We start from the raw sequence: 27,893 nt of genomic DNA, 5'->3' as shown, positions 1-27,893 counted from the left end.
TGAGAAAGGCCCAGACCCGGATCCTCGCAGCTGCCGTGAAATCCGGCCCATTCGCCGGCGACCGACCCCGGAGAGAAAAGCTGCTTCGCCAGAGGGGCAAGGAGAGGAAACGGCGCACAAAAAGCAGTACGACTTGCCTCTTATCGCCATCCTAAGAGGAAGGATGAGGAAATGGGAAACAGAAACGAGCCGCGCGATGGAGCTCCCGCCCAAGCGGCTTTTAAACTGCGTTTCCACCACCTCTAGCAGAGCGCCGCGGCTAATGGAACCCGCGCGAGGCGTCCCGCCAATCACCGCCGCGCTTCCTACGGCCGCGGGCCAATGGCGGCACCCGTTCTTGGGGCGTGGGCGAAGAGGCTGCTCTCCCTTGGCCGTGGGGTGTGCGCTGGGGTTGGTGCGGACTCCTGGCTTGGCTGCACTGGGCCCCGCTTGTTCTGCAGGGGCTTTTGTGTCCGGCGTTGGCTTGGCTTTGTGTGCGCGAGTTTCCGCTGTGCTCCGTGGCGCAGGTCCCGGCCGAGAGCTGTGAGACTCGGAGGCGGTAGCGCGGCCCCCCCCCCCCCCCGGGCAAGGAGCGAGCGCGCCGGCGTGAGCGGCGGGTGCAACGGCTGCGGGGAAGGGGATTCGCCGCCGCCGAGATGCCGGAGTTCCTTGAAGACCCCTCGGTCCTGACGAAAGAGAAGTTGAAGAGTGAGTTGGTCGCCAACAATGTGACGCTCCCGGCCGGGGAGCAGCGCAAAGACGTGTACGTGCAGCTCTACCTGCAGCACCTCACGGCGCGCAACCGGCCGCCGCTCGCAGCCGGCGCCAACAGCAGGGGGCCCCCGGACTTTTCCAGCGACGAAGAGCGCGAACCTACCCCGGTCCTGGGCTCCGGGGCCGGCGCCGCGGGCCGCAGCCGCGCCGCCGTCGGCAGGGTAAGGACGCACGGCCGGGGCCACAAAGGCAGGCGTTTAGCGGTGGGCGCCCCCCCACCTCGCGCGCGCGCAGCCCTCCCTCGGGCCTCCTCGGCGGTGGGGCTATTCCCCCACCCGCCCGGGGGGCCGGCCTCTGGGTCTGCGGACGCCGGGCTCGGCTCCTTCGCCGCGGGCTCTCGGGCTCTGAGAGGGAAGGGCGTCGGAGAGGAGATCCCCGAAGTTAAGGCCGCGGGGCGCGCGTTTTAGTCGCGGTGTGTCGGGGGTGTGAAGTTGGTGTTTGTTCTCGGGTTGCGCGCGGGTGATGGGCGCGCGCAGGCAGCTTTGTGTCCCTGGACGCCCGGCCGCTGGAGGTGGGCAGCTGAACAGGGACTTCCCTGCCCTTTTCGAAAGCCCTAAGGAGTGTCAGTTCGAAACGGCTACAGGTTACGTTTGAGCGTTTTCCCGCTTTATTAACAGAAATGACTAGTAACCGGGTCTCAGAGCGCCCCCTGGAGGGCAATTTGTGACATACTGATACCTAACCAAAATTTGAAATAAAGAAATTCCCGCCTTTTTATGTTTTTTGCATATGGAGGGCTTTTTGAACGGTTTATGTTTTTCTTGTTTGTGTTACACCTTTCCAGCAGCAGGCCGTCTTTTGGCGGGGCAGCGTTACTCTAAATTAAACGAGCATTTTAAAATACACCCTTGAGTGGTTGTCATAGACGCTCAAATATTTAAAAATTCTAGTTACTTAGGGCTTGGGTTTTAGGGGTTTGGGGGGTTGTTTTTCCTTTTGGTGTATTTGCATGAAAAAAGGAGAAGCTTCGGAATCAGGAGAAATGTTTATTTCATGACATTCTGCTCTGTCATTGTTGCAATTTGGGATATCTAATCCCGGGTAAACTCAGATTGGCTCCAGCAAATGCATATTTCGTTTGAGGATAGTTGGGTTTTGTTCTCTGGGGTTTTATGTGCTATTAGTATGAATCAGCCTGGTTATCAGGCTACAAATCATAATAGAATGTAGTTAAAACTAGTGACTGGTGTAAAGTGCAATGCTTTGTAAAACATTGAAAGTGGAGTTTAGAGTTGTACTGATTACTAGTATAACTCTAAATGACTGCTTCTTTCAAAGTTATCTTAACTTTAGTTTTAAAAAATTTATCCAGTGTATTTTCTGGACTACCCAGATGGCAATGAAGGAAAGATATAATAGACACATGTAGATTTAATTAAATCTTAGCCTGGGCTTTAGAGAAATTGAAAACCTTATGTCTTAAATCGATGCATGGCACATAGTAGTGCCAAATAAATATTGGTTTGATAAGTAAAAGATCAATCGCACCTTCTTGTTTCTCATGTCTTGTTTTTGAATTTGAAGAAAGCCACTGTACTTCATAAGAAGAAATTTATTTTTGAAATAAAGTATACCCCTTACCTGTTTCTCCCCAACCCCTCTGAAAACGAAAGTAATATTCAAACTATTAGTAAAAATTTGGTTGAAAATGAAATATCTTCCATTTAAATCAGCACACTTTATTTTTTAAGTCTTCTATGGAACCTTATGTTGGTCTCCTGCGCAAATGTATCATTCTTGAGCTGTGGAAGTATTTGGTTGTATGTTTATGATAGGATTATTCATTCTTATTTTGATGATGATTCACTGTCGACAGAAACAACTGTCTCGGTTTTGATGTTTTTCCTTCAACTTTTTCAAAGAGGGTATGTCCCGATCTACCCTGTATTCGTTGGGGTGTAAGAAGACCTGAATGTAAAATTTTTAAATTTCAGTTCAATTATCCAACATTTTTGAGTTCCTATCATGCGCTCTTAACTGCAGGAGTTTGATTTCTGCAGACCTGCCAACCACCATAGTTAATTTTTTAAGAGAACCTCCTATGTCCAGTAGCATGTATCTCAATGTTTGAATCCATATAGATATCAACTGTGTCAAAGACAGCTTTAAGTTTTTTCTACCTTGTGTATTTAAAACTCAAAAATGTGTACCCTGGGCTGGGTGCAGTGGTGTCAACAACTTGAAAAAGCTAATAGTGGTAGTTGGTCACTAACGTCACTTTCCTCTTTAAAGCACATTAAGTAAAAATGAGTCCTAATTTAACTAAGGAGTCTGATAAATTTTTTTTATCAGGCATAGGAAAAAAATATATTGAATTTATAAGAAGACAACCTTAGACCATTTATAATAATTGGTATATAAAATTATTCTCCTTTTATATGTACAGTGTTTTATGTTCTAGTCATTGTTAGCCCTATGTGTAATAACAATATAGAGTCACATTTCTTAAAGAATATTTATGCTCTAGGAGAAAGCCAAATTATGTTTGACAGTTTCAGATAAGGCAGATTTTTTTAAATGGTGAATTTTTAACATTTTAAAACAAACATTAACATGGATTTGGCCAAAGACATAGCATATACCTTCGATTTAAACATGGGTTTATGAAGAGTATTTTTAACTAAAGGAGAAATTGTTTCATTTCAGCCATTGCCATGGTCAGGTACACTTGGTGTGATAGGACAAAATATTTGCATGTTCAAAATTTGGTTTTAGTTTTTAGTTTTCTTATTTCTATGCTTTTTATGCATCTTGATGGTAACCAGTATTTTCCAGTGATGAAATTATCAGCATTGTCAACACAAAAATAAACATTTACATACAGAGTTGATGGTCTGCCTTTTCGTTCAGGGTGCAAAGCAGTGTAGCTGTTTGGAATCCATTGGAGCATAGCATTCTTGAATGGTCTGATCTGATGAATTATGAATTCTTAACAGGAAATATTTAATGACATGGAACAGAACAGTAAAGAGTGTGTTAGGTAGTAAAAGTTAAATCATAAATTGACCACTATATTCTACACTAAGGTGTTAAGTATACAGACTTCTGAATCAGAATTATAGATTCAAATTCCAGTTCTGCCCTTATTCAGGTGACCTCGAACAAAAAGCATTGCCTATCAGATGCTCAGTTTTCATCTGAAATAGGAATAATCTAATAGCAACTTAGAGGATTACTTGAGGTTGCATTTGTGAAGATGTCTAGTGCTCAGCAACTACAGCGTATGTTAGCTATTACAATATGTGATTTCTGAACTTTGTTGTTTTTATTTAATGCCAGAACAATACAGTGCTACCATAATGTATTCAGAAGTGGATGAGGTAAGTTTGTGAAAGTGATGTACACGTAAAGTCTGCTCAAATGTTACCATATAACTGGGTATGCAGATTGCCTGAGTTACCTGAACAACTTTGGACTTGTTTCCTCTCTTGTAAAATGGGGATATTAGTATCTATCGCATAGGATTTTTAGGATTCAATAAGTTAATACATATAAGGCACTTAGAACACAATTTGGTATATAAATGCTCAATAGAATCTGTTCTGTAGTAATAATTAGTTATACTTCAGCATCTTTGCTACTAATGGTTGAGATTTAAATAAGAGTGGTTCATAGGTGATATCACAGAACTTTTGGATTTTAAAGTTGAAAAAGAAATTAGAGATCATCTGGTAGTTGGGAAGAAACTGGAGAACAGTGCCTGGCACGTAGCTGGTACTTGGTATTTTGACCGAAGGAAACTAAGAGATTACATGATTTGCTTAAACGAACAAAGCTCTCTGGAGGCAGAAATCATTACAACTAATGACTCCTTCTTCCTGGTTGAAACTGCTGGCTTGATAAATATGTATACTCCCAATTTTTATTCTTATTAAATTTGATATTTCGTAGAATGGCATTACTTTTCTGGAGCTTTTCTTCGTAAAAATAAAACTCAGGTGGCCCATTATGAGCACCTGCTCTATTTGACTTACCTTATGCCAGTTTATTGGCCTTTACTTAAAATTTCCTTGTACAGCTGTAGAGTTTCAATATGTTTTAAGAAAATGTGAGGGAGTTGGTTTCCTGCTTGGATATGCTAAGTCTTTGTTTTTTCTTAATAAGAAATTGGTTTTTTAAAATAAGTGGCTAATTTCCCCCTCACCAGATGGCACTTTGATTCATTCATTCAACAAAACATGTATCAGGTACCTATTCCTATGTCAGGCACTCTTTAATTTAGCTGCTTGGGATACAATATGACAGTGCTCCTGCTTTGTGTTACCCTCTTAAATGCTACATCTAATATCACCTGAGCTGTACATCAAAATACAGATTGTTAGGCCCAATATTAGGACTCAGAATGGCGTAAGACTTTTTAAAATAGGGGCAACTTTTCCTAAAGTTTTGAGGTTTTGATAACAAGCCAGACTTAAGGACTATTGTTCAAGGAGTTTACCATCTGGAGAAGGTAAAACATATGTACAGATAACTAATAAAAAGCAGAATGTAGTTAGTGCCAAAGACAGATTATTTCTTGAAAACCTCACGCTGCTTCAGGAAGTTGAAATTCCTGGGTGTTTGGTTATAGGAGTAGGATTTGAACGTTCTTATGGTTAGAGGGATTTTTTTCTACAAGTAATCTGTACCTGACTGCTTTTTTTTGTTTAAAGTATTTATGTTACACAATGGGCTTTTTCTTCCCAACCTGTCCACACTTTTGGAATATTCAAGTAGGTCACAGGATTAGGTCTCTTTGATTAAAAAAAAAAAAAAGAAGTCTTTTCTAAAGAATTCAAGGATTTGATATATAGAACTCTTAGACTCTAGGCAGCTATTTTGACATCAAGGTGTGAGTTGCTTAAGATTTGAACTTAATGATCCTAGATTGGTACAATATTAAAGCCTTCTGAAAGTACCCTTGGTAACTTTTCACAGACATTTAAAAAATTGTATTGAAGATTTCTCATGAGTTGACATTGTTCCTATTATGTTCTTTATATGAAGTATTTCACATTTTTATTTGGTTGAGAAACAAATTCTAGTACATGACAAATAATGCCTGATTTTTCTTTCCCCCTCAGCATCACTGGAAAGTAAACAGCCCATACAGCTTTATGATTTTTGCTATTTTCCATAAAATATTTCTAGGATGCAGTATTGACTCTTCTGCCTTAAACAGTAATTTGGGCCTACGTTGACTTTGATGTTTGTGGCCATTATTTAAACAGCCGTTTATATTGTCCTCTGATGGTTACTGGGATTACTGAGACATTTGTAAAGCTATTTGCCACAACTCTAAAAGCTAACCATACTTTTGCTCCCTTACCCTGTTTAACCTTGGAAGTTTATATAGTTTTTCCAATAAAGAATGCCATTGCTTAAATTATTTTAAAAACTGCCTTTAAAATTTTTCTCAAAGCTTGTTCCACGCTTTTCAGCTAGTCTTAGTGAAATGGTCATATAGACTATGTGTGGCAACAAAGCCATGTCAGAGGTGATATGTAGCCATAGAGTCTGACTTCCTTCATGAGTCAAAAACTGGCTTTTAAAGTCACTGTATTACAAGAAGAATTCATTTGGGCTTCTTAAATTTTGATATGCTTGTTTAAAATAAATCATTTTTATATATAACATGTATTAACCTTTATGGTAAAATCTTAAACTTTCCTGGATTAATTTAAACTTTCAAGGATTATAGAAAAACCAGTAGTAAATTGTATTTACAGTTATCTGGATGAAAATGTTTAGACTCAGACTTTTTGCTCTTTTGAATTTTTGATGCCGTCACCTCTTTAGATAGTTAACCAAAATTGACTATTTTAACAGTAATATCTAAAATTTGAGTTACTTGCTTGGCTTATTAGGTTTGTATAATTACAGCTGAACTTAGAAAATACTTTTGAATAATAAGTTGCTTTTAATTTAATCAAATTGCTAAGCTCTACTATAAGTCAACTTGGAGGTAAATTTGCGTATTTATTATATGCAGTGTTATTTATATAGTGTCAATAAATGAACATTTAAAAATTCATGTGGAAATGACAACTGGACTTCGTTTACAGAAAGCCACAAAGAAAACTGATAAACCCAGACTAGAAGATAAAGATGATCTAGATGTAACTGAGCTCTCTAATGAAGACCTTCTGGATCAGCTTGTGAAATATGGAGTGAACCCTGGTCCTATTGTGGGTAAGCTGATAAAATTTCAAATATCTTTTTATGAAGCAGTACCCCACACTGTTTTCCCCTCTTGTCTAGCAGGTAGAGTTTTCGTTCTAAGGACCAGTCTGTCATTAATCATTTATATGACCAGGACCTTAGTTTCCCTAACTATACAAATGAGGGAAATAAAATGAGAGAATTGAACTAATTAATCCCCAAGATTACCTCTGTTGAGATTGTTTCATATTGTGCCCATTGTCATACTACTTGATGAGACATGGGTCTTATATGACAATTGAGGAAAATCTGAGGTAACATAGCTGGCCAAATTAATCCAAATCAGTAAGTTAGTTACAGACTTCTTAAAAGAACTCAAGTTATTCAATTCCCAGCATAGTACCCACTTCAGTTATCATTAAAAGTACCTATTAAAAAGTCTTGTCTTGATTGGAATTCAGGAACAAACTGAAAACTAAAGAACAAACCGAAAAGGAAAACTTAAAAGTAAATACCCTGGATTTTCATCATTTGGTTACTGTTAAGTCAGTGAGTTTGCAAGGCTGATTGTGCCTTAATTTTGGAGGGTCTTGGCAATAACCTCAAGATGAGAAAGTTCTATTTGATCTTCTAAGCTGTGTAAAAAAAAAAATTTTTTTTTAATTGACTGCATCAGGTCTTAGTTGCAGCACGTGGGATCTTCGTTGTGGCATACGGGCTTTCGTTGCAGCACATGGGCTTCTCGCTAGTTGTGGCACGTGGGCTTAGTTGCCCCACAGTGTATGGAATCTTACTTCCCTGCTCAGGGATTGAACCCACGTCCCCTGCATTGGAAGGCGGATGCTTAACCACTGGACCACCAAGGAAGTCCCTGTAAATTTTTGAATACTGTAGATTTGGGGGTTGTTTTTTACCTATAGGTGTAGTTGCAAATAAGAATTTAGAATATTGACTTTCTTTTGTCTTATTTAATGTACGGCTTCCCAAGAGATGATAATAAGCCTATTAGTATAATTACCAACAGACATTTGATACCCTTTTTATATTTTTCATTTAAAATTACAAAAGGGAAGTGCTGAAGACTGTGTATTGTGTATTAACATACATTAAATTACATGTTGATATACCAGTTGTTTATTTTTTCCCCAGCTTTATTAAGGTATAATTGACAAACAAACGTTGTACATTTAAGGTGTACAACTTGCTGTTTTAATATACATGTACATTGTGAAATGATCACCATAATCAAGCTAATTAACATATCCATCACTTCAGAGTTTCCTTTTATGCATGTATGTGTGGTGAGAGCACTTAAGATCTACCTTCCCAGCAAAATTCAAGGATGTAATACAGTGTTGTTAACTGTAGCCCAAGCTCTACTTAGATTTCTAGAACTTATTCATCTTGTGTAACTGAAATTTTAAGGCCAGCGTCTCCTTATTTCCCCCTCCCCAGCTGTTCATCTTAAGACTACTTATGTAACATACTGAGATATGTATTGTTTCTAAAAAATATATGTTTATCATTTTATTCATCTTATAGAAATCAGGGAAAGACATATAGCTAGTGTAAAACAGAAAGTAAAAGCTATTTTTAGTTTTAAATTGTCATTGAAATATGTTACTAAATTTTATAATCAATTTTACTTTGCTATCTAATTGGCAAATCATTTCTTTTTGTAACACACATTTTCCGTAAAAGGTCTTTTTTACTGCAGCAGTATATTGAAATATGATTTAACATCTTAAATTTACTCAGTGCTAGGTGTGAGAGATACTTAGTTTTTAAAAATGTGACTTTTAGGACTTTTCCCATAACTAAATGGCCTTTATAGGCATATTAGTCTCTTAGAGTTGTGGGATTTTAATCATAATAATTCAGAGGAGTACACTCTGTTTATAAACACAATTTTTCTACAAAGGCAAGTACTATTACTTAGTACTAGAGAAATTACACAAAGTTCAAAACTTTTCAGTCAGAGATACTCAGTCATACATGGCTCTTCAATAGGTAATCCATAGTAAGACTTAAATCAATCTATTATGTATTTCATTCTACAAAAAAAAACAAACCAGAAAACCATTGTTATAATCATTTATTAACATCCCAGAAAAGCACCTATTTTAGAAAAGAATCCATTATGTAGTATTTTTAAGCATTTAAGTTTAGAAAAGGAAACAGTGAAAAGTAACACTTTAATGTTTCTAAAGCTAATGTCTGAGCTGGATCTTAAATAAGACAATACAAGTAATAAAGCAAATTCTGCCTTAATACAGGAACAACCAGGAAGCTATATGAGAAAAAGCTGTTGAAACTGAGGGAACAAGGAACAGAATCTAGATCTTCTACTCCTCTGCCGGCAATTTCTTCTTCAGTGGAAAATACAAGACAGAATGGAAGTAATGACTCTGACAGATACAGTGACAATGAAGAAGGTAAAATTTTATATGATGTTAATAAAGTATATAATCAAAAAATCAAATTTTTTTCAGACTCATAAGATACAGTAACCATGAAGAAGATAAAATTTTAAATATTACCAAGATATATGTAAATTTTGTTCATATCATTAGAGTAGTCCTCCAAGTAATTTGATTTAAATACCTTTTGTTGAGAATTCTAAGAAACAGAAAAGTAGAAATGTCTAATTTTTTGTCACATAAAATCACTCTTTATCTTTTTTGCTGCAAATTTCATCTTTCTAAGAGAAAAGTATTACAAGTAGAGACAAAGTTTCCCCAGTTATCCCTTTCTAAGTATCATCTCCAGAGAAGCAACCACTATCATTAATTTGATGATTATCTTTCCAGCCTGATTTTAAATACTTTTTCATATGCATCTGCCTAATACATGGTATTATCTTATACTTGAAAAAAAATTTGTGTAAGTGATATGCTAAATCTTATCACTTGCTTTTCTTTACTCTGTTATATTAAGATCTCTTACTGATTTATTACATGTGTCTGATTTATTTCTCGTAATTGATATGTAGCAGTAGTATTTACATACGGCATGTTTTCTCTGTTCTCATATTGATAAGCATTTAAATTTATAGTTTTTGCTGGAAGATCTGATTTCAAGAAAACTTTATAGTAAATATTTTGACATGTTTTTAGTAGACTATTTTAAGAAAATTTGGCCATGGTATATAAATATTTTTCGAGTAGTACATGAAATAAACGACCTTTTAAAATTTATTTTAAGAACAACTTGACACTTATAAATTTTTAATTCATATGACTTGTTTGTTAATTTCATGACTATTTAATGACTCAAATTGTTTATATCTCCATAAACATTGCCTGCCAGGGCACAGTCTGTCAAATTGGTTGTTCAGAATGTTCCTTCAACAGCACTATGTTATTAGCAAAGAGGCAAAGAATAGAATCAGCTTAAACACAAGTAATGCTTAAACTTCCTGCCTCTTTTGCCTCTACAGGAAAGAAGAAAGAACACAAGAAAGTGAAGTCCACTAGGGATTTTTTTCCTTTTTCTGAACTTCCAACTACTCCCTCTGGTGGATTTTTTCAGGGTATTTCTTTTCCTGAAATCTCCACCCGTCCTCCTTTGGGCAGGACTGAACAACAGGCAGCTAAGAAAGTACATTCTTCTAAGGGAGACCCACCTAGGGAACCTCTTATTGCCACAGCCTTGCCTGGCAGGGAACAGATGCAGAAGTTAGCTTCTGGAGGGAATTTGTTTGTTTCCTCCAAGTCTAGCCATGATAGATGTTTAGAGAAAAGTTCTTCGACATCTCCTCAGCATGAACTCGCTGCCATGTTGGTCTCTGCTGCAGCTTCTCCTTCACTGATTAAAGAAACCACCAGTACTTGCTATAAAGACATAGTAGAAAATATTTACTGTGGAGAGAAAAGTGGAATTCAACCATTATGTACTGAGAGGTCCCATGTTTCAGATCAGTCAGTTCTCTCCAGTGAAAGGAGAGCACTAGAAGAGTCTGAGAGATCACAAGTAATTTCTCCACCACTGGCTAAGGCAATCAGAGATTACGTCAGTTCTCTGTTGGTCCAGGGTGGAGTAGGTAGTTTGCCTGGGACTTCTAGCTCTACACCCCCACTGGATGTAGAAAATATATGGAAGAGAATTGATGCACCTAATTTTCGAGAAACAGAATCCCTGTCTCCTCCACGAAAATTACCTAGACTCAGTGAAAAGTCAGTAGAAGAAAAGGATTCAGGTTCCTCTGTGGCATTTCAAAATATACCTGGATCCGAACTGATGTCTTCTTCTGCAAAAACCGTTGTCTCTCACTCACTGACTACCTTAGGCATAGAAATGTCTAAGCAATCACAGCATGATAAAATAGATGCCCCCGAACTATCTTTTCCCTTCCATGAATCTATTTTAAAAGTAATTGAAGAGGAGTGGCAGCAAATCGGCAGGCAGCTGCCTTCATTGGCATGCAAGTATCCAATTTCTTCCAGAGAGGCAACACGGATATTATCAGTTCCAAAAGTAGATGATGAAATCCTAGGGTTTATTTCTGAAGCCACTCCACCAGCAGGTATTCAGGCAGCTTCCCCTGAGTCCTGTGATAAACAGTTGGACTTAGCACTTTGTGGAACGTATGAAGCTGCAGCATCAGCATTGCAGATTGCAACCCATACTGCCTTTGTAGTTCGGGCTATGCAGGCAGACATTAGTCAGGCTGCACAAATTCTTAGCTCAGATCCTAGTCACGTGCACCAGGCACTTGGGATGCTAAGCAAAACATATGATGCGGCCTCATTTCTTTGTGAAGCTGCCTTTGATGAAATAAAAATGGCTGCTTATACCATGGGATCTTCCACTTTAGGTCGCCGGTATCTCTGGCTAAAAGATTGCAAAATTAATCCAGCTTCTAAGAATAAGCTGGCTGTTACCCCCTTTAAAGGCGGAACATTATTTGGAAGAGAAGTATTCAAAGTAATTAAAAAGAGTGGAAAAAAACGCTAATAAAATTAAGAATAAAGACATCTATCTTATCTTTGATATGGGGAACTTGGCAGCTTTTCTAGGAATTTAAAGTACTTTTATGCCAGAATTTTCTAAGGTCTTTTTAGTCTCCAGAATAGGCTAATTTCAAAGTGTCAAACTTCTACCAATTAAATTGCAGTATAAAAGTAATTGCCTACATATATCTGCCTTTTTTTTTTAGTTGCACAGAAAGAAAGCCTGATACTAACAGTTTAAAGCTTTTCTAGATAGCATTTTTTTCTCAAATAGTTCAGTCTTTCCTATTTTAAGATTTTACAACTCTTCAAAACTAAGAAAATTCCATTAACTAGATTATAAGTTGAGTCTCCATGGTTTTAAATATTACTAAATATTTTATTACTTTCCAGAACTTGTCTACATATTTTCTCTTATTTTCTCACTTGTGTTGTTTTTTACTGATATCTACAGTATCGTTTGTAATAGTCCAAATCAGTGCAACTCAAAGTGCCAGTCTACAAACTGTTACTGATCCACAGATAAGATAAGCGTGTACCAGAATTTGAATCTAGATGAATGACAGGTTTTATTTTTGTGGTAAAACTTTATTGGTAGAGGAAAGACAGTGCGCTGATTTACATTCTGGCGCAAATGCCTCGTTTTTTCATGGACTGGTAGCAAGCAGTTGGTGGACTACACTTTGAGAAATACTGCTCTAGACCATAGTATTCTGGGATAGTGCATTCTCACCATCACTGTAAAACTATAGTCAGGTGAATTAGGAAAGATGGGACTTTTTTTTTATAAGTAACACTTTTAAGGTATGTTGTAATTCGTGTATGATTAGGCTTAATCTAAGCTAAATTCTAAAAGCAAATTTAAGTTATTTTTTTTAAGTCATAAGAAATCCTACTATATCCCAGTTTCTATGTGTCTATATAAAGCAATATATTATTCTCTGTTTTCATTTCTATGATTGTAAGATGAGAGAGTCTAACTGTAGAGGCACTTGATAATTGAATTTCTTTGTATTTTTATGGAAAATAGTAGTATTAATTATAAACAAAATATAGTCCTTTGGGACTTACAGCCATTACTATATTCTTAGACTAACCTATCCATCTTTGCAGCTTTCTGGGAGTAATTCTATTTGTTATTTGTCTTCTGAAATGTACATGTATACATGTACCTACTAAGTACTATGTGATTTTTTTTTTAATGTATTACTGTAGAATGCTTTTGCAAATTCAATAAAGTTGTTAAATTTGAACAGTTTTGTGTGGTCTCCACAAACATGTTGTATGTGTGTTTTATTCTTAGAGTTGCAACAAGTTAGATACTTGTGGATGAACAACATCCCTTTTCCATTTCATCACTGAAACTCACTTGACATTCCAATGGTTTAGCTGAACATATTCAAATTATTATTAAATGTTTGGGTTTTTTTTTTTCCCTATTTGAGGACAATGGTTTTGGGGTGTCTTTTTTTTTTTCTAATTGAAGTATAGTTGATGAGGACCATGTTTTTATTGGCTATTGGAATTTAAGTTTGTAAGAGGAATTATTCTGTAACCAGATATCTTATTTGTTTAATCAATTTCTGCTCAACTACTGTTGGGTTCTTTTTGCTTTCTGATTCTTAGGTTCTGAGTTAACGTAAGACTTTATAATGCTAAAGATTGTCCCATAGATAATAGAGCCATTAATAGAATTACTGGGAAGTGGGGGATGGAGTTGATACCTTAATCCTAAATAAAGATGGAACTATTCGAACTAACATGGTAAAAAAATCACTGTTTATTTTTGGGAAACTTGCAAGTAGACTGGACTGACTGGTACTAGGCTAGATATTTAGCAAGACACGTAACTATCTTGACTACTTTTTAGCACAACTGCATTGAATTCATGCAAAACTAAGCTTTTGTTTAAGAGTTGACTCCATTCCTGTCTCATAAGAAAGTAACTTTTTGGTAATAGAAGTTTTAGAAGTGACAACTGACATTAATTTTGCTATACTATGATAAATGGCCACAAAAATGTAGAAGCTAACTAAAATTTTTGTCAAGTCTCTTGAAAAGTCTGGCCCTTCAAATGGTGATAAAATCAAAACTAGGAGAATGGGATATTGAAGCCTATGATAAAAGATATACGTATTTGAGTTGTTATGGTAATAACTGTCATGGTGATTTGCTATAATATACATGCACTAGCTTCTCTTCAAAGAAATGGTACTTTATTATGGGGGAGGCTGAGGAGAAGTGACCTGTGGTTGGTTGTACTTTTCTGTGAACAAGTTTCTTCCATACCTCTTCAATTGTACCCAGGGTTTTTATAGTCACATCAAAAAAGGACAGACTTCTAAAATGCACTTATGTATAAACGTCATTGTACTTATTAGCGGCTTGATACCATACAAGTTTTTTCAGTCTTAAAATTCTCTATGGCTTTTTCCCTTCCATATTCTAAATTTTAATTTAATAACTAACCTTTGTTTATGTAGTAAAAATGCACTGTATGGACAAAAGAATGGTAACAACTATGTATTCTAATGTACTTTTCCCACTTGCTAATTGTTTTCAGTGAAAAGCCTCCATGGGTTTTTACTTTGTTTCAGGCTATTAGTCCCAGAAAAAAGAAAGAATAAACAGGAAGAAGTGGTGATCATATTAAGGAGTGGGGGAGATAAACAAAAATGGAATGAAATAAAAATGGAAAAGAAAAGTTTTTAAAGACAGAAATTGCAGTTAACAAGTTTGGGTCTGTTGAGGTAGTACTAATCTACAGACTTATTTTATGTATCAGTGTGCCAAAAAACCAGGGTTCCAGAGTAATGTTAGGATGACATTGTAGTTTATTGTGTGTCTCAGAGAGTAATGATTTCTCCGATGTTATTTCCAGACTCTAAAATAGAGCTCAAGCTTGAGAAGAGAGAACCACTAAAGGGCAGAGCAAAGACTCCGGTAACACTCAAGCAAAGAAGAGTTGAGCACAATCAGGTATCTTTAGCTTTATGGTCGCTGTATTCAGGTATAAGTAATCTTCTGACAACACTGATGTGCCTGTGTCCCTGCCTTTAGTTCATAGTTGACACCCAAAATCCAGCACACTCGATAAAGCATTCATTAAATGGCACTAGAAATCTAAACTTCGTGTGTTTTGTCAGTAGTGTAGCCTGTGTTTACTGCAAAAGCAAGTGTTTAATAAATGTCTCATTTGTGTTTGACTCTATGCTAAGCATAGTTCAGAGCCAGTCATACTGCTTTTTAAGAGACATATTTTAAAAGGTGGAAATACCTAAGCAATTCTGATATAATAAAAAACAGGAATGGTTTTTTTTTTTTTTTTTTTGCGGTATGCGGGCCTCTCACTGTTGTGGCCTCTCCCGCTGCGGAGCACAGGCTCCGGACGCGCAGGCCCAGCGGCCATGGCTCACGGGCCCAGCCGCTCCGCGGCACGTGGTATCCTCCCAGACCGGGGCACGAACCCGTGTCCCCTGCATTGGCAGGCGGACTCTCAACCACTGCGCCACCAGGGAAGCCCCTGGGAATGGTTTTATATTTGTATCTTTGTCTCTAGATTTTTGACTTTGCTTTTATTTTTGCCTGTCTTATAATAATTCTGTGGCTTTTCCCTCAACTCTGAAGCTAGTCTGATCCTAAGACCACACTGTTTTCTTTCCTTATTCTAGACAAAAATTCACCTTTTTATGGGTGAGGCAAAATGTAGTTTTCCAAAAGGAAAATGTAGGAAACTAAGGGGAAAATAAGCACAGGAATAATGAACTCAGTTTACAGCGAACAAATCATTGACTAATCAAGCATTGATTTGGCTGACGATTTACAAGTCAGCTATCCCTAGAATCATTTTCCTTACCCTTTTTCTGCCCAGCTAGAAGATTTGTCTAGTTGGCTATTTATCTTTTCCATTTTCTCTTTGTCATTTTAAAGTCACACATCATCAGTGGACGTATTCTTGATTTCTTAAGCCATGTGTCTTTCTTAGTTTGATGTAGTTAAGTTGAATTTCAGAACTATTTGTTAGAAATGAGCTTGGTGACTGTATGGAGAATGTATAGAGCTTCGAATGAAAGAAGATTTGGTTTAATATTGAACCAAAGACTGGAATAAATATTTTGTTGTCTTTTTATCTGTTGTTGTCAGGAAAGAGCTGCAGGGGCACACCGAAGAATAAGGAAATAACAGAGCAAGAGAAACTAGGAAAATCTGGTGAAGGACACTGAAATGGACAGACATGGAGAATCTTGGTCCAGTTTATGTAGGCAAGATGGTATAGTGCTAGCAAGAATGCATTGACTTGTCAGATAAGAGGTTAAAAGGAGGGTGGGAAGATGGTTTTAAATATGGTTTAAGGTGTAATTGTTTGACCTGAGGAATCTAAACTGAGGGACAGGATAAATAGTCAAAGGAGAGAGTAGATTTAGGAGATGAGAGGCAGGATTAGACAACGGCCTTATTATACAAATTTTTTTTTTTTTTTAATTTTGGCTGCACTGGCTCTTCTTGGCGGCGTGCGGGCTTCTTCTCTAGTTGTGGCGTGTGGCATTTGGGATCTTAGTTCCCTGACCAGGAATTGAACCCATGTCCCCTGCGTTGGAAGGCAGGTTCCTTTTTTTTTTTAAATAAATTTATTTATTTTTGGCTTTATTAGGTCTTCATTGCTGCCCACAGGCTTTCTCTAGTTTCAGCGAGCGGGGGCTACTCTTCGTTGCGGTGCACGGGCTTCTCATCGTGGTGGCTTCTCTTGTTGCGGAGCATGGGCTCTGGGCGCACGGGCTTCAGTAGTTGTGGCTCGTGGGCTCTAGAGCGCAGGCTCAGTAGTTGTGGCGCACGGGCTTAGTTGCTCCGTGGCATGTGGGATCTTTCCAGACAGACTAGGGCTCAAACCTGTGGCCCCTGCATTCAGGTGGATTCTTAACCACTGGACCACCAAGGAAGTCCCACAAAATTTAAATCATATGGAAGAGTAAAGGGAAGAGTTTACTGACCCTTCAGTCACAGAACCTCAACAGCTGTCAACGTTCTACCAGTTTTATTTTAGCTTCACCTGCACCCTGCGGCGTTTTTAATTCCTTTGGTTTTGTTGTTTGTTGCTGAAGTATATTAAAACAAATCTCTGCCATCATCTCATTTCACACATTAAAATTTCAGTATATATCTCTAAAAGATTGGAGCTGATTTTTGTTTTTTGGGTTTTTTTTTTGTTTTTTGGGGTTTTTTGGGGTTTTTGTTTTTTTTGCACAGGCTCTGGACGCACAGACTCAGCAGCCATGGCTCACAGGCCCAGCCGCTCCGCAGCATGTGGGATCCTCCCGGACCGGGGCACAAACCCGTGTCCCCTGCATCAGCAGGTGGACTCCCAACCACCACGCCACCAGGGAAGCCCTGGAGCTGTGTTTTATTTATATATATTAGATATATATGTTAGATATGAAAGAATTATTAATTTTATTTGGAGTGATAGTGGCATTGTGTGTGTGTGTAAAATCTTTCATATCCGTGTTCAAAGCTTTATACATTCTCCATACAATAACCTCCAGTTTCAGAAATGTCTCTTTTATGATTGAATTATTCAAATCAGGTTCCATACAAACTCCACATATCATTTGGTGTTTTTGATTTTGTTTTGTCTTTTTTTAATTAATAAATTAATTTTAGCTGCATTGAGTCGTCATTGCTGCATGTGGGCTTTCTCTAGTTGGTGGCGAGTGGGGGCTACTCTTCATTGCGATGCACAGGCTTCTCATCGCGGTGGCTTCTCTTGTTGTGGAGCATGGGCTCTAGACACACGGGCTTCAGTAGTTGGAGCATGCAGGCTCAGTAGTTGCGGCACGTGGGCCCTAGAGTGCACAGGCTTCAGTAGTTGTGGCCCTTGGGCTCAGTAGTTGTGGCTCACGGGCTTAGTTGCTCTGCGGCATGTGGGATCTTCCCGGACTAGGGCTTGAACCTGTGTCCACTGCATTGGCAGGCGAATTCTTAACCACTGTGCCACCTGGGAACCCTTGTTTTGTCTTTTAAGTCTGTAGCTATTTCCACTAAAACAGTTTTCCATCCCTCCGTTTATTTGGTGAAGAAACCAGGTTAGTTCTCTATAATATTTCTCACATTGTGGATTTGGCAGATTGCTTCTTCAAGGGTCGTTTAATTTGCTCTTTCATACCCTGGATTTCCTGTAGACTGGGAGTTAGAACTATAGTGGGGCTGTGCAATAGACCTTTCTGTGATGATGAAATTGTTGTATATCTGCTGTTCATTAAGTAGCCACTTAATACTTGGAATGTGACTTGTATGGCTGAGAAACTAAAATTTTGATTTTATGTTATTTAAATTTAAATAACTACACGTGGCTAGTAGCTATCATTTTGTACAGCACAGATCTAAGGGGTTGGTTAGATTTGAGTTCAGTTACTTTGACAAGAATACTTCACAAATGGCGTTGTGGCCTTCACATTGCATCATTCCAGAGACACATGATGTCCTTTTGATGATGCTAAAATTAATTAGTAATAGGTTCAGGCGTTGAAAGCCTGATTCATCCGTTATAAAGTTCCACATCGCCCTTTCATTTAATGGTTATGACAGCCATTATGATTATTTCCTAGATCCATTATTTCATTACTTCAAATGAAATAATGGATCTAGGAATTCTCTGATTCCTTTACATCTGTAACTGGAATTCTTTTATAAAGAACTTTCCCTTGTGAATTGCCTAGTTACCTTGAAATAAAATTCATATAGGAAAGCCAGGATAAACGCTTACATGCCTTTTATTTGCCAGTTGTCAAGTTAAAGTGCTTTAGTCATTTTGAAAAACGATCAATAATATCTTTTTACTACTGTGGTTTTTATATATTTGATTTATGATCAATTGCAGTCATTATTCTTTTTTCACATTCAAGTTGTACCATCTTTAGCCACTGGGAATTACTGAGTTGATTCCTGTATCCTTTTAGTGACCCCATTTGTCTTTGATACTTTCTTGTTTGCTGGCACAATAAGAAGTCCTGGGCTGTATATTTCCTGCCTCTTATCAAGTCATTCATTTTTCTAAAGAACCCCTTATCCTTTTAATAGAAAGTATTATTTGGAAGCTACCTACAGCCTGGATGCTAGGGTGTTCATTCCTACTGGGTTGTCATTGTTCTAGGCTTTTTCAGTAGGTAAAGCTAGGAGTACTTACTTTTTAGAAAGAGAAGATAGGTCATGAATTCCTCAAATTTATGAATGCAGGCTAATTTCTAGGTGTTACACTTGTATCACTTTTCTCTTATGCTGAGTATCTTGGTTCTTAAAATAATATTGTTTCTTATGTAATTTTATATATGTTTTTAAATAACAGCATTACTACTAATAGTAAAGCTGCTAATTGTATTTTCAGATGGGGGGGCAGTTTTTCTTATGTTAAGGATATAAAATCAAAATACTGTGCTTAAAGTCACTTGAAAGAATTTTTTTCTTTCATATTTATTTTTTAAGTTTTGAGAATATATATGTGGCTTTATTTGGGCAAAAGAAGAGTCAGAAATCTGGCTTCTATCTTTGTTCCTTCTATCCATAGGTTACTATTTTTATTAAGTTTCGGTTTATATTTTGTTTCTGTTTGAAAATATAAGTAAATAATAGATTTATATATTTATTTATGCTCCCCTCCATATATGAAAGACAGCCTACATTGCACATCTCTATTTTTCTGTTTTTAATCTAAACACTTATCCTGAGATCATGTCAAGATATAGTATAGCCTTCTTCCTCATTGCTTCCTCATTGCTTTATACCACTGCATGGTATTGCATTTTATGGATTTACTGTAATTTATTCAGCCACTTTCTTTTTCATGGATATTTTGATTTTTTGTTATTGATTATTCAGTTATGTGCTATTCTGAATAATGCAAAGGTACACCAGTGAACAGCCTTTTTACATGTGTTTCATGTTTTAGCCAGTTTATCTTCAGGAAATCTAGAAGTGGAATTGCTGGGTAATTTTGCTAGATGTTAGCAAATTGCCCTGTGTAAGAGTTGAAGCATTTCGCATTCCCACAAGTAATGTATGGGAGTACCTTTCTCTAATAGACGAATATGATGCTGTTTTTTTAAAAAATAAAAGTTAATATGAATAACCATATTGGCCATGTTTTACTTAAATTAATAGTTCATTAAAGTAAGGTGGCTTTTAATTATCTTGATTATTTTTTTATAACCTAGTTAAAGCTTATATTTTTACTGAATGAGATTTATAGCCTCCTTTAATAACCCAGCTCCTGCATTCTCATGTGCCTCAACTGCCTGATGTCTTCTGAATAACTTTTTACCTGATAGGGTTTTTTTCTTTCTTCCTCCTGTTGTCTCCATGATAAATTGAGGACTTTCTGTAGAACATCTTGCTGAAAATAGATGACACTACAGTCCTTATTTTGGCCGCAGAGCATATAGCAGTCGCATTACTAATTTTATGTAGCAATGAGTTTTTCTTTTCAGTCAATAATTGCTTGGTCCATCTTACTCTAAGTAGTTACAACACTGAATTGTAATTATGTTTTTTATTTATATTTTCTTCTCAAAGTCACTTGTTGCATAGTGGATTCTGGTAGAAAAATTTTTTTTCAGTCTTCAAGGTATCTTTTCTGGTTGTATGAAAGATAGTTTTCTGTGCAGATGATTAATTCTAAATTAGATGATAGGCAAGAACTAATAAAATTGGTTGACAGTCCTCAACCAAAGAATTTAATAAACCTGAGCAAAAGAAAGCATAAATGATTTATAGTGAAAAGTGTCCATCCTACCCCTGTTCCCAGCTATTTCCACAGGCAACCAATGAATTTCTTGTGTTTTCTTCCATGGGAGAAAATTTAAAATGGAACTTCGCCTTTAATTTCAAAGATAACTAATAAAAATGTAAACTTTTTTTTTGGTATTAAGTGTAATAGTTTCAATAGATGTTTGGTAACATTTTTGATGAGATTATTTCAGTTATTTATTCAGAATAAAACATAACAAATGGAAAGTCCTGGAATTTGGTAGATAACCAATTTTAAGGGAAAAGTATGTCTCTTCTTCCCCCCTCCTTACTTTCATGGACATAGGTCAAATATCTAGGCTTTATATTGTATTAGTTGCATAACTGATAACTTTATTAGCCCTTTAAAGTAATGTTCTTTTTAATTCTTTGAGGAGTTTTTAAATACTGAGTATACATTGATAATACCAGGTAGACTATCAAACTAGAATATTTTTTAAATACTCTCATTATTTTTATTGGCATTGAGCAATTGATTATTAAAGAGGAAGCAGTTGTTGGAAGTAGTTTGAAAAAAAATACTTGGCTTTGAGATACATCATAAGTCAGTTACATTATTCTCAACCCTGGCTGCACTTAGAATCCTTTCAGGAGCTACAAAATTTAATTAAGCCCAGGCCGGTCTAGAAGAGATTCTGACTTAATTGGTCTAGGGTGGGGTTGGGGCACTTGGTATTTTTTAAAAGCTTCCCAGATGATACTGTGCCACCGGAATTGAGAATTTAAGATTAAAACTAGTGTTCCCTTCTACTCAAATAATCAGGAATTTAACTATTAATAAGCATCTATTATATGTGTGCGTAATTTGTTTACAAATTTGTCTTTTGACTAACAATGTTTGCATTCAGCACATTTTTCCTAATTGATAGCTGGAAAAGAAACCCAGAGATTCAGATTGTGAGTCAAAGGGGAAACTCTTATAAAGTCCGTTCCAAATATAGATAAATACAAAACCAGATGTATGAAACTATGTCTGTATCTTGTGGTGTTTTGGTAGTAATGCTTCCAGCCAAATAAGTGTACTTATTGGATGACTGCTCTTGTCCCGAGATAAGAGTAAAATAGATCTATCTTTAAAATTAATAGACACTAACTTAGATATAAAAACATCAGTTATCTACATAAAATATTAGCTTGAAAGCAAAAGTGATAGTATAAGCATATTCTAGTATAACTAATCATTGATGGATGTCCTCTAGTTAAAAGAATTTAAAAGAATCATCTGGTAATAAAAGTTTCAAAAGTTGAATAACTTGATCCTTGGAATGTAGAATCTCAGGCCTCACCCTGGAGCTACTGGATCAGAATATGCATGTTAACAAAAGCTTCAGGTAGAAGCACTAGTCTAGTGCTTTTCAGATAGTTATGTGAGGACTGCTAAATTATTTTTTCAATGAGGAAAAATCAATCGACTTTTCCAAGGAGAAATAAATCTGGTACTGGAAATGGACAGTGGTCTATCCCTATTACCATTTTTTCTTTTTTTTCAGTAGTGAGGAGTGAGTGGCACTGAGTCCTGGCAGTGACATTTTAGGCTTGCCTGTTCACAAAAAAAGATGACCATCAAGTTTTTCTTGGCTGCTCAATTTTATTACCTGTTTCTAAGATGAGTTTGACACCTGGGAACTTTTAAGTCAGATAGTTGTGTATAGATTATTGAAACTGATTCTATTTAAATAGTCCTAACTGCACGACAAGAATAATGTTTAATCTGTGCTAACAATTATAAAATTTGTATTTTGTTTTAAAAGGAAACTGACTTGTTATATATAACAAATGACTATCTTACAAGTCATGATCAGCCTGCCTTTTTGTTTAGACAGCTAGAGATGCAGCTATGATACTGGAGCCAGATAGTAAACAGCAAGTCACAAAAGGAGCCAGTGATAAATTGATGTCTTTTTTCCCCTCTCACTTTTATCATAATAATGTGAGCTCCTATAGTTGGACTCTAATGTATTTTACCATATTTTAAGTGTTTTCTTATGCCTACATATCTATTCAGTCAATACATTTGAAGTATTTTGAGGGCATAGCATTATTTTCAAATGCTGGCATTTGGAAACTTTTCATGGATTCTCAATATGCTAATATGGCCATCATTATTAAGGTGTTTGATATTAGAATATGACTTTTTAATGTGTTGATGCTTGAATAGAGCTATTCTCAAGCTGGAGTAACTGAGACTGAATGGACAAGTGGATCGTCAAAAGGCGGACCTCTGCAGGCATTAACTAGGGAATCTACAAGAGGGTCGAGAAGAACTCCGAGGAAAAGGGTGATGCAAGGCTTATTGCTTAGAATGGGGTTCTCAGATTGGTAGGGTTTTAGTGGTTATTTTATATTTATTGTTTTTGTTTTGTTTTCAAACTAACAGGTGGAAACTTCAGAACATTTTCGTATAGATGGTGCAATAATTTCAGAGAGTACTCCCATAGCTGAAACTATAATGGCTTCAAGCAACGAAACTTTAGTAAATATGTTTCATAAACTATACAAGTGGTATTCTTTGTCAATTATCCTTTACTTAGAATTGGGGAGGTGGCGAATTTTGGCAAACCTCAAACACATGTTTTTAAACATATTTTAAACTCATTTTCCCCATATAATTCTGAATTTTAGAAGTTTTCAGTGTAGCCACTTTAAAATATATATAATTCATTGTGCAAGAATACTTAGTGTTATAAGGATACTTTTTTGCTAACATGTTTAAAGAATAATAAGGCTTCCTTCACATATGAAACACTAATGTATTTCTAGGTTCTTATGCCTAAATTTTTATTAAGGGAAAGTTTCAAATATTAGAGAAATCGACTATCATTTTTTCTTTTAACGTGTCTTTGTTATGTTTGGATAATTCTGAGTCTGAATAATTTGAATCTTGGCAGGTTGTCAATAGGGTGACTGGAAATTTCAAGCATGCAGCTCCTATTCTGCCAATCACTGAATTCTCAGACATACCCAGAAGAACACCAAAGAAACCATTGACAAGAGCTGAAGTAAATGAATAAAATTTAGATCGATGCTATCATTGATCTTTTAATGAAGAAATATTTATATTTGTTTTTTGGAGTGGGAGGGAGCAGAGCTTTCTTTGTTGGGTGGGGGTGTGTGTGTCTATTTATGTGCATATATTATCTTAAAGACATACTTTATTAGTGACAATGGAAAGTAATATCATATGACATGCTAATACTCTCCTCTTGCTACTACTGTGTGCCTCTTTAAGTTCCAGTTTTCAAGGGAGTGCTCATTTGTGTGCTGCTTGTAATATGTTCTCTTTGTTAAAATGGACGTGAGTGGAAAGTGTTACTTGGGCTGTGGGGGAAGCTATACTTATACCTTTCATTGAAAGGTCAAATAATGGGACTTTAAAGTGACTTTGTATTATACTTGAATTGATTAACTCCTGTAAAATTAAGCTTTAAAGTACTAACTGCATGGATACATTATAATTTTAATGATTCTTTATCAAAGATTATTTTGATCTGGGCATAAAGGTAATTTAGCAAAGCAATCAGGTTGTTTAAAAAATTATTTTATGTTTCTTAAATTAGGAAGATTGGATTGACTCTCTAGTTAAAAGCATATACTAAAATTTGTTAAAAGATCCATCTTAATTTGATATCTTCTATATTTGATCATTTATTTTATTACAAAATTAAGAGGAAGAAACAATGTACTTTTAATGTCAATGAAAAGCGTTGGAGGGAACTTACACTGCCATATTAGCTCTACTGAAATTTTACTTTTTGTTTTTAACTTACTTGAATGTGTGCCCCCCATTACAACATGAACATATCTTCACACTGAGGAAATTTGAAGAGAGCCGTGGAAATGTATGGATAATTAAGCAATAATGAATTCAGAAATGGCAGTTGTAAAAGTTGGATAGATTTAAGTGCATTCTGTTCTCCAAAGCTTCTGTTTAAAATTATGTTCTAATTATTGCATATTTACACTAAATTTTAACTTCTGGTTGTTTTTTTGTTTGTTTGTTTCTTATTAGGTGGGAGAAAAAACAGAGGAAAGAAGAGTAGAAAGGGATATTCTTAAGGAAATGTTTCCCTTTGAAGCAGCTACACCAACAGGAATTAGGTATTCAGATACACTGAAACAATTATATAGTGTATTCAATTAAGGCATTTTTATTTATTTATTTGTTCCCACCTTTATTGAGGTGTATTGGCACATTAAACTATATATTTAGGGTGTACAACATAATTATTTTATATATACATACATAAATGAATTCTAATTTTTAATTCTTCACAAAATTACTGTACCTCTGCTCTCATAAGTAAACTGTTCTTTTTGGGAGCACTTTAATTCTTCTAAGCACTAACTAGTTCATATTCTTGAAAGTTGAGTCAGTTTCAAAATTAACTTTGTTAAGCTGAAAGGTTGTAAATAAATCATTTACCTACTATTTAATTCTTATTTTTAAATCTAAACTGAAACCTGGTAAGAAGGAAATCAGTTTTATTCCTGAGAGTCTCTCTTTTCTAATTGAAAAGACTGCTTTTAGATATCTGTTGAATTGTTTCCTGGCTGAAGGAATCACAACCAAACTACCTTATTTTTTTCCTCTTATCCCCTAAATATATTAGCTTGAAAAACCGTTAAGAGGGCAAATTTAGTGAATATTTATAATACTCTGAATATTATTTTGTAATAAAAGATACAAATCTAACTCTTTAAATGAAAAATGTATAGAAGTTTTTAAATAGGTTGACTGATCTCACTGTTGATATTATATGACAATTTTCTACTGTTACCTCAAGGAATGTGTTTGGAATTAGGAGTAATAATGTCATTTTATGTTATTTAAGTTATGACTTTATCTAATAGTTTTTCTCTTCCTCCTTTTACTCCCAACAGTGCTAGTTGCCGCAGACCAATCAAAGGGGCTGCCGGCCGGCCATTAGAACTCAGTGATTTCAGGATGGAGGAATCTTTTTCGTCTAAATATATTCCTAAGTATCTTCCCTTGGCAGATGTAAAGTCAGAAAAGACAAAAAAGGGACGCTCCATTCCCATGTGGATAAAAATTTTGCTCTTCGTTGTCGTAGCCTTTTTTTTGTTTTTGGTCTATCAAGCTATGGAAACCAACCAAGGAAATCCATTCTATAAGTTTCTTTCTAATGACTCTAAAAAAGTCAACTGAATGATATCTCTTTGGCACATTCAGCTTGGTCTCCTATTTTTAATAACTGTATTAAAAAAATTTGTGTACACTTGACTCAAGAACAAAAAAAAATGTGATTTCACCTCAGTAAACGTAGTATTCCATTGAAAAGCAAGCAAGATATATATAAATGGACTTCATTCAATGTTTTGGACTTCGGACTAGTAGGAGATCACTTCGTGCCATATGAATAATCTTTTTTAGCTCTGGAACTTTTTTGTAGGCTTTATTTTTTTAATGTGGACATCTTATTTCTTTTTTGAGAAAAAATGTATATTGTTTTTGTGTATTTGGGAAACAAGGGCAAAACGTGGTAGTATAATGTGAAGCTACACATTTAAATACTTTGAATTCTTACAGAAAAGATTTTAAGAATTCTCTGCTGAATAAAAACTAGAGACATGTGAAACGTGAAATTCGGTAAGAGAAAAAGTAACTTGAGATTGTAGTTTTGGTGACTGCAACAAAGTTTGATGGTGTTTATGGGGAAAAGTACAGTGATAATCTCTTCTGTAACTTTTATTAATAGTAATAATGTTATTGTTGTAGCCCTATTGTACTCACTTTTAAAAGATATCTAGTATTGTGAATGTCCTACTTCGGTAAGACCCCATTTTAAATGCAGTTGATTTTTAGCAGGGATCTATCAGTGCAACTTACACATGTTTTAGAGAACTGTTAGCTGGCTGTACATGTTTTTAAAGACTATTTAGCTAGCTATAAGGCTATAATTGGAAACTTGTACTTTTTATTTAAAGCAAAACATTTATTCTATCAATCCGTTACCAAAATATTTTTTAGATAAATAGGTGTGTGTGTGCGTTTAGAAGTTAGAAATTTTAAACACCAGTCTTAGGTTCCATTTGGATTCATTATTGAATTATTTTCTGTTACCAAAAATGCATTTTGCCAAGTTTTTTTTTGCCCCATATTTCCCAACTTAATTTGATTTGAAAGTATGTGCTTTTAAAAGCAAAAAGTATGTGCTTTTAAACTACATAATAAACTTTCCTTGGATACACAATAGTTAATACATAAATTTTTAAACTCTGAAATTGAGGCGGGCATTATGATTTTTGTTTACTTTTGAAATGTTTAACTTTATCTTTGTGGTTGATTAATTTTTTTTTTAGCTAAAACTTACCTCGTATAACTTTGTTCGGTAAAGTAGTAGGTAATTGAAATTTCAGTAGAATCAAGTAAAACAAAAATTTTGATTCAATCATGTGAGTTTCAACTTTACAGTCATTGACAGTAAAGCACATTAAAAATGTAAGTTTTTTTAAAATATCTTCTGAAATAAAAAAGATACTTTTTAAAAAGGAAAAGCTGAAGATGTATATTTAGACCAACACACAAGTTTGATTTGCATCAGCCATAGTCTGATATTTAGCTTTTAGGTATTTTGTAGACATTTTTCACTTTGCAGTTGACCAGAAATATTCGTAGGTCTCGTCTCTGCAAAGGCAGTGGGAAACTTACTCCTAGATCAGAAATGCTTGCCTCTCCAAGTAAGTGTTTTGAGATGAGCCACAGAGGGAGCACATTTTATTCAGCGTTGCCTCTATACAGTGATAGCAGTCTACTTTTACTTTTTTTGTTTTTAAACTTTGATTCCCATATTGCTTTCAATCTTTTGTTTATAATTAGAAATTGTGAGAAACTGCATTTAATGTTCAGAAATGTGGGAAGATAAATCAGACTTAATATGTACGTGAGATCAATTTTCTAATAGGAGAGGTATGGTCCAAAATAGCAAAGTAGGACCAGGTAAAACGCATAGTCTTTTTTTAATTTTTTAAATGTGTACTTGGTCTTTTGTCTTTGTCTGTTTTCTTCCACTAGAATAAATGTGTCCTTGATGTAAATGCAAAGCATTTCTTCCTGATTAAAATTGTAGATGTAGACTTTACAATTTAATTCAATAATAAAAAAGTAATTAACTTCTAGTTTTGTCATTGCAATAAATACTTTTCAAATAGCACGAACTGTAAGGTTTCCTGATAACGTTTTGTATGTGAGATTTATGGATTGTTGAATTTTAGTTCTCTTTTCAGTCTACT

At 35.9% G+C, this 27,893-nt stretch overlaps 1 protein-coding gene across 4 annotated transcripts; it reads left to right on the top strand.

Annotated features, from left to right (window-relative positions):
• Positions 1-261: 261 nt before the first annotated feature.
• TMPO (thymopoietin) lies at positions 262-27,779 on the top strand. 4 transcript variants are annotated; one of them, XM_032645041.1, is made up of 9 exons: positions 347-914; positions 6,798-6,924; positions 9,171-9,329; positions 14,728-14,825; positions 22,801-22,920; positions 23,020-23,115; positions 23,531-23,641; positions 24,652-24,740; positions 25,524-27,779. In XM_032645041.1, exons 1-9 carry the CDS (start codon positions 636-638, stop codon positions 25,807-25,809), a joined length of 1,365 nt encoding a protein of 454 aa, XP_032500932.1. In that variant the 5' UTR covers positions 347-635; the 3' UTR covers positions 25,810-27,779. The 4 variants fall into 4 exon arrangements, with proteins under 4 accessions (XP_032500933.1, XP_032500932.1, XP_032500934.1 ...); XM_032645043.1 differs by lacking the exons at positions 22,801-22,920; positions 23,020-23,115 and having other exon boundaries at positions 348-914; XM_032645042.1 differs by lacking the exons at positions 22,801-22,920; positions 23,020-23,115; positions 23,531-23,641 and having other exon boundaries at positions 262-914.
• The last annotated feature ends 114 nt before the right edge of the window (positions 27,780-27,893 follow it).

This window comes from Phocoena sinus, chromosome 10, assembly GCF_008692025.1.
Source record: "Phocoena sinus isolate mPhoSin1 chromosome 10, mPhoSin1.pri, whole genome shotgun sequence".
Lineage (NCBI taxonomy): Eukaryota > Metazoa > Chordata > Mammalia > Artiodactyla > Phocoenidae > Phocoena > Phocoena sinus.
Note: the sequence above shows the minus strand (reverse complement) of the source record. Positions and strands in the feature narration are given on the sequence as shown.

Excerpts from the sequence above, each read along its gene's own strand:
- TMPO (XM_032645040.1), top strand. The coding sequence starts at position 636 with ATGCCGGAGTTCCTTGAAGACCCCTCGGTCCTGACGAAAGAGAAGTTG. Across the intron at positions 915-6,797 it reads GCCGCGCCGCCGTCGGCAGG|AAAGCCACAAAGAAAACTGA; the intron begins GTAAGGACGCAC and ends CTTCGTTTACAG. Across the intron at positions 9,330-10,333 it reads ATACAGTGACAATGAAGAAG|GAAAGAAGAAAGAACACAAG; the intron begins GTAAAATTTTAT and ends TTGCCTCTACAG.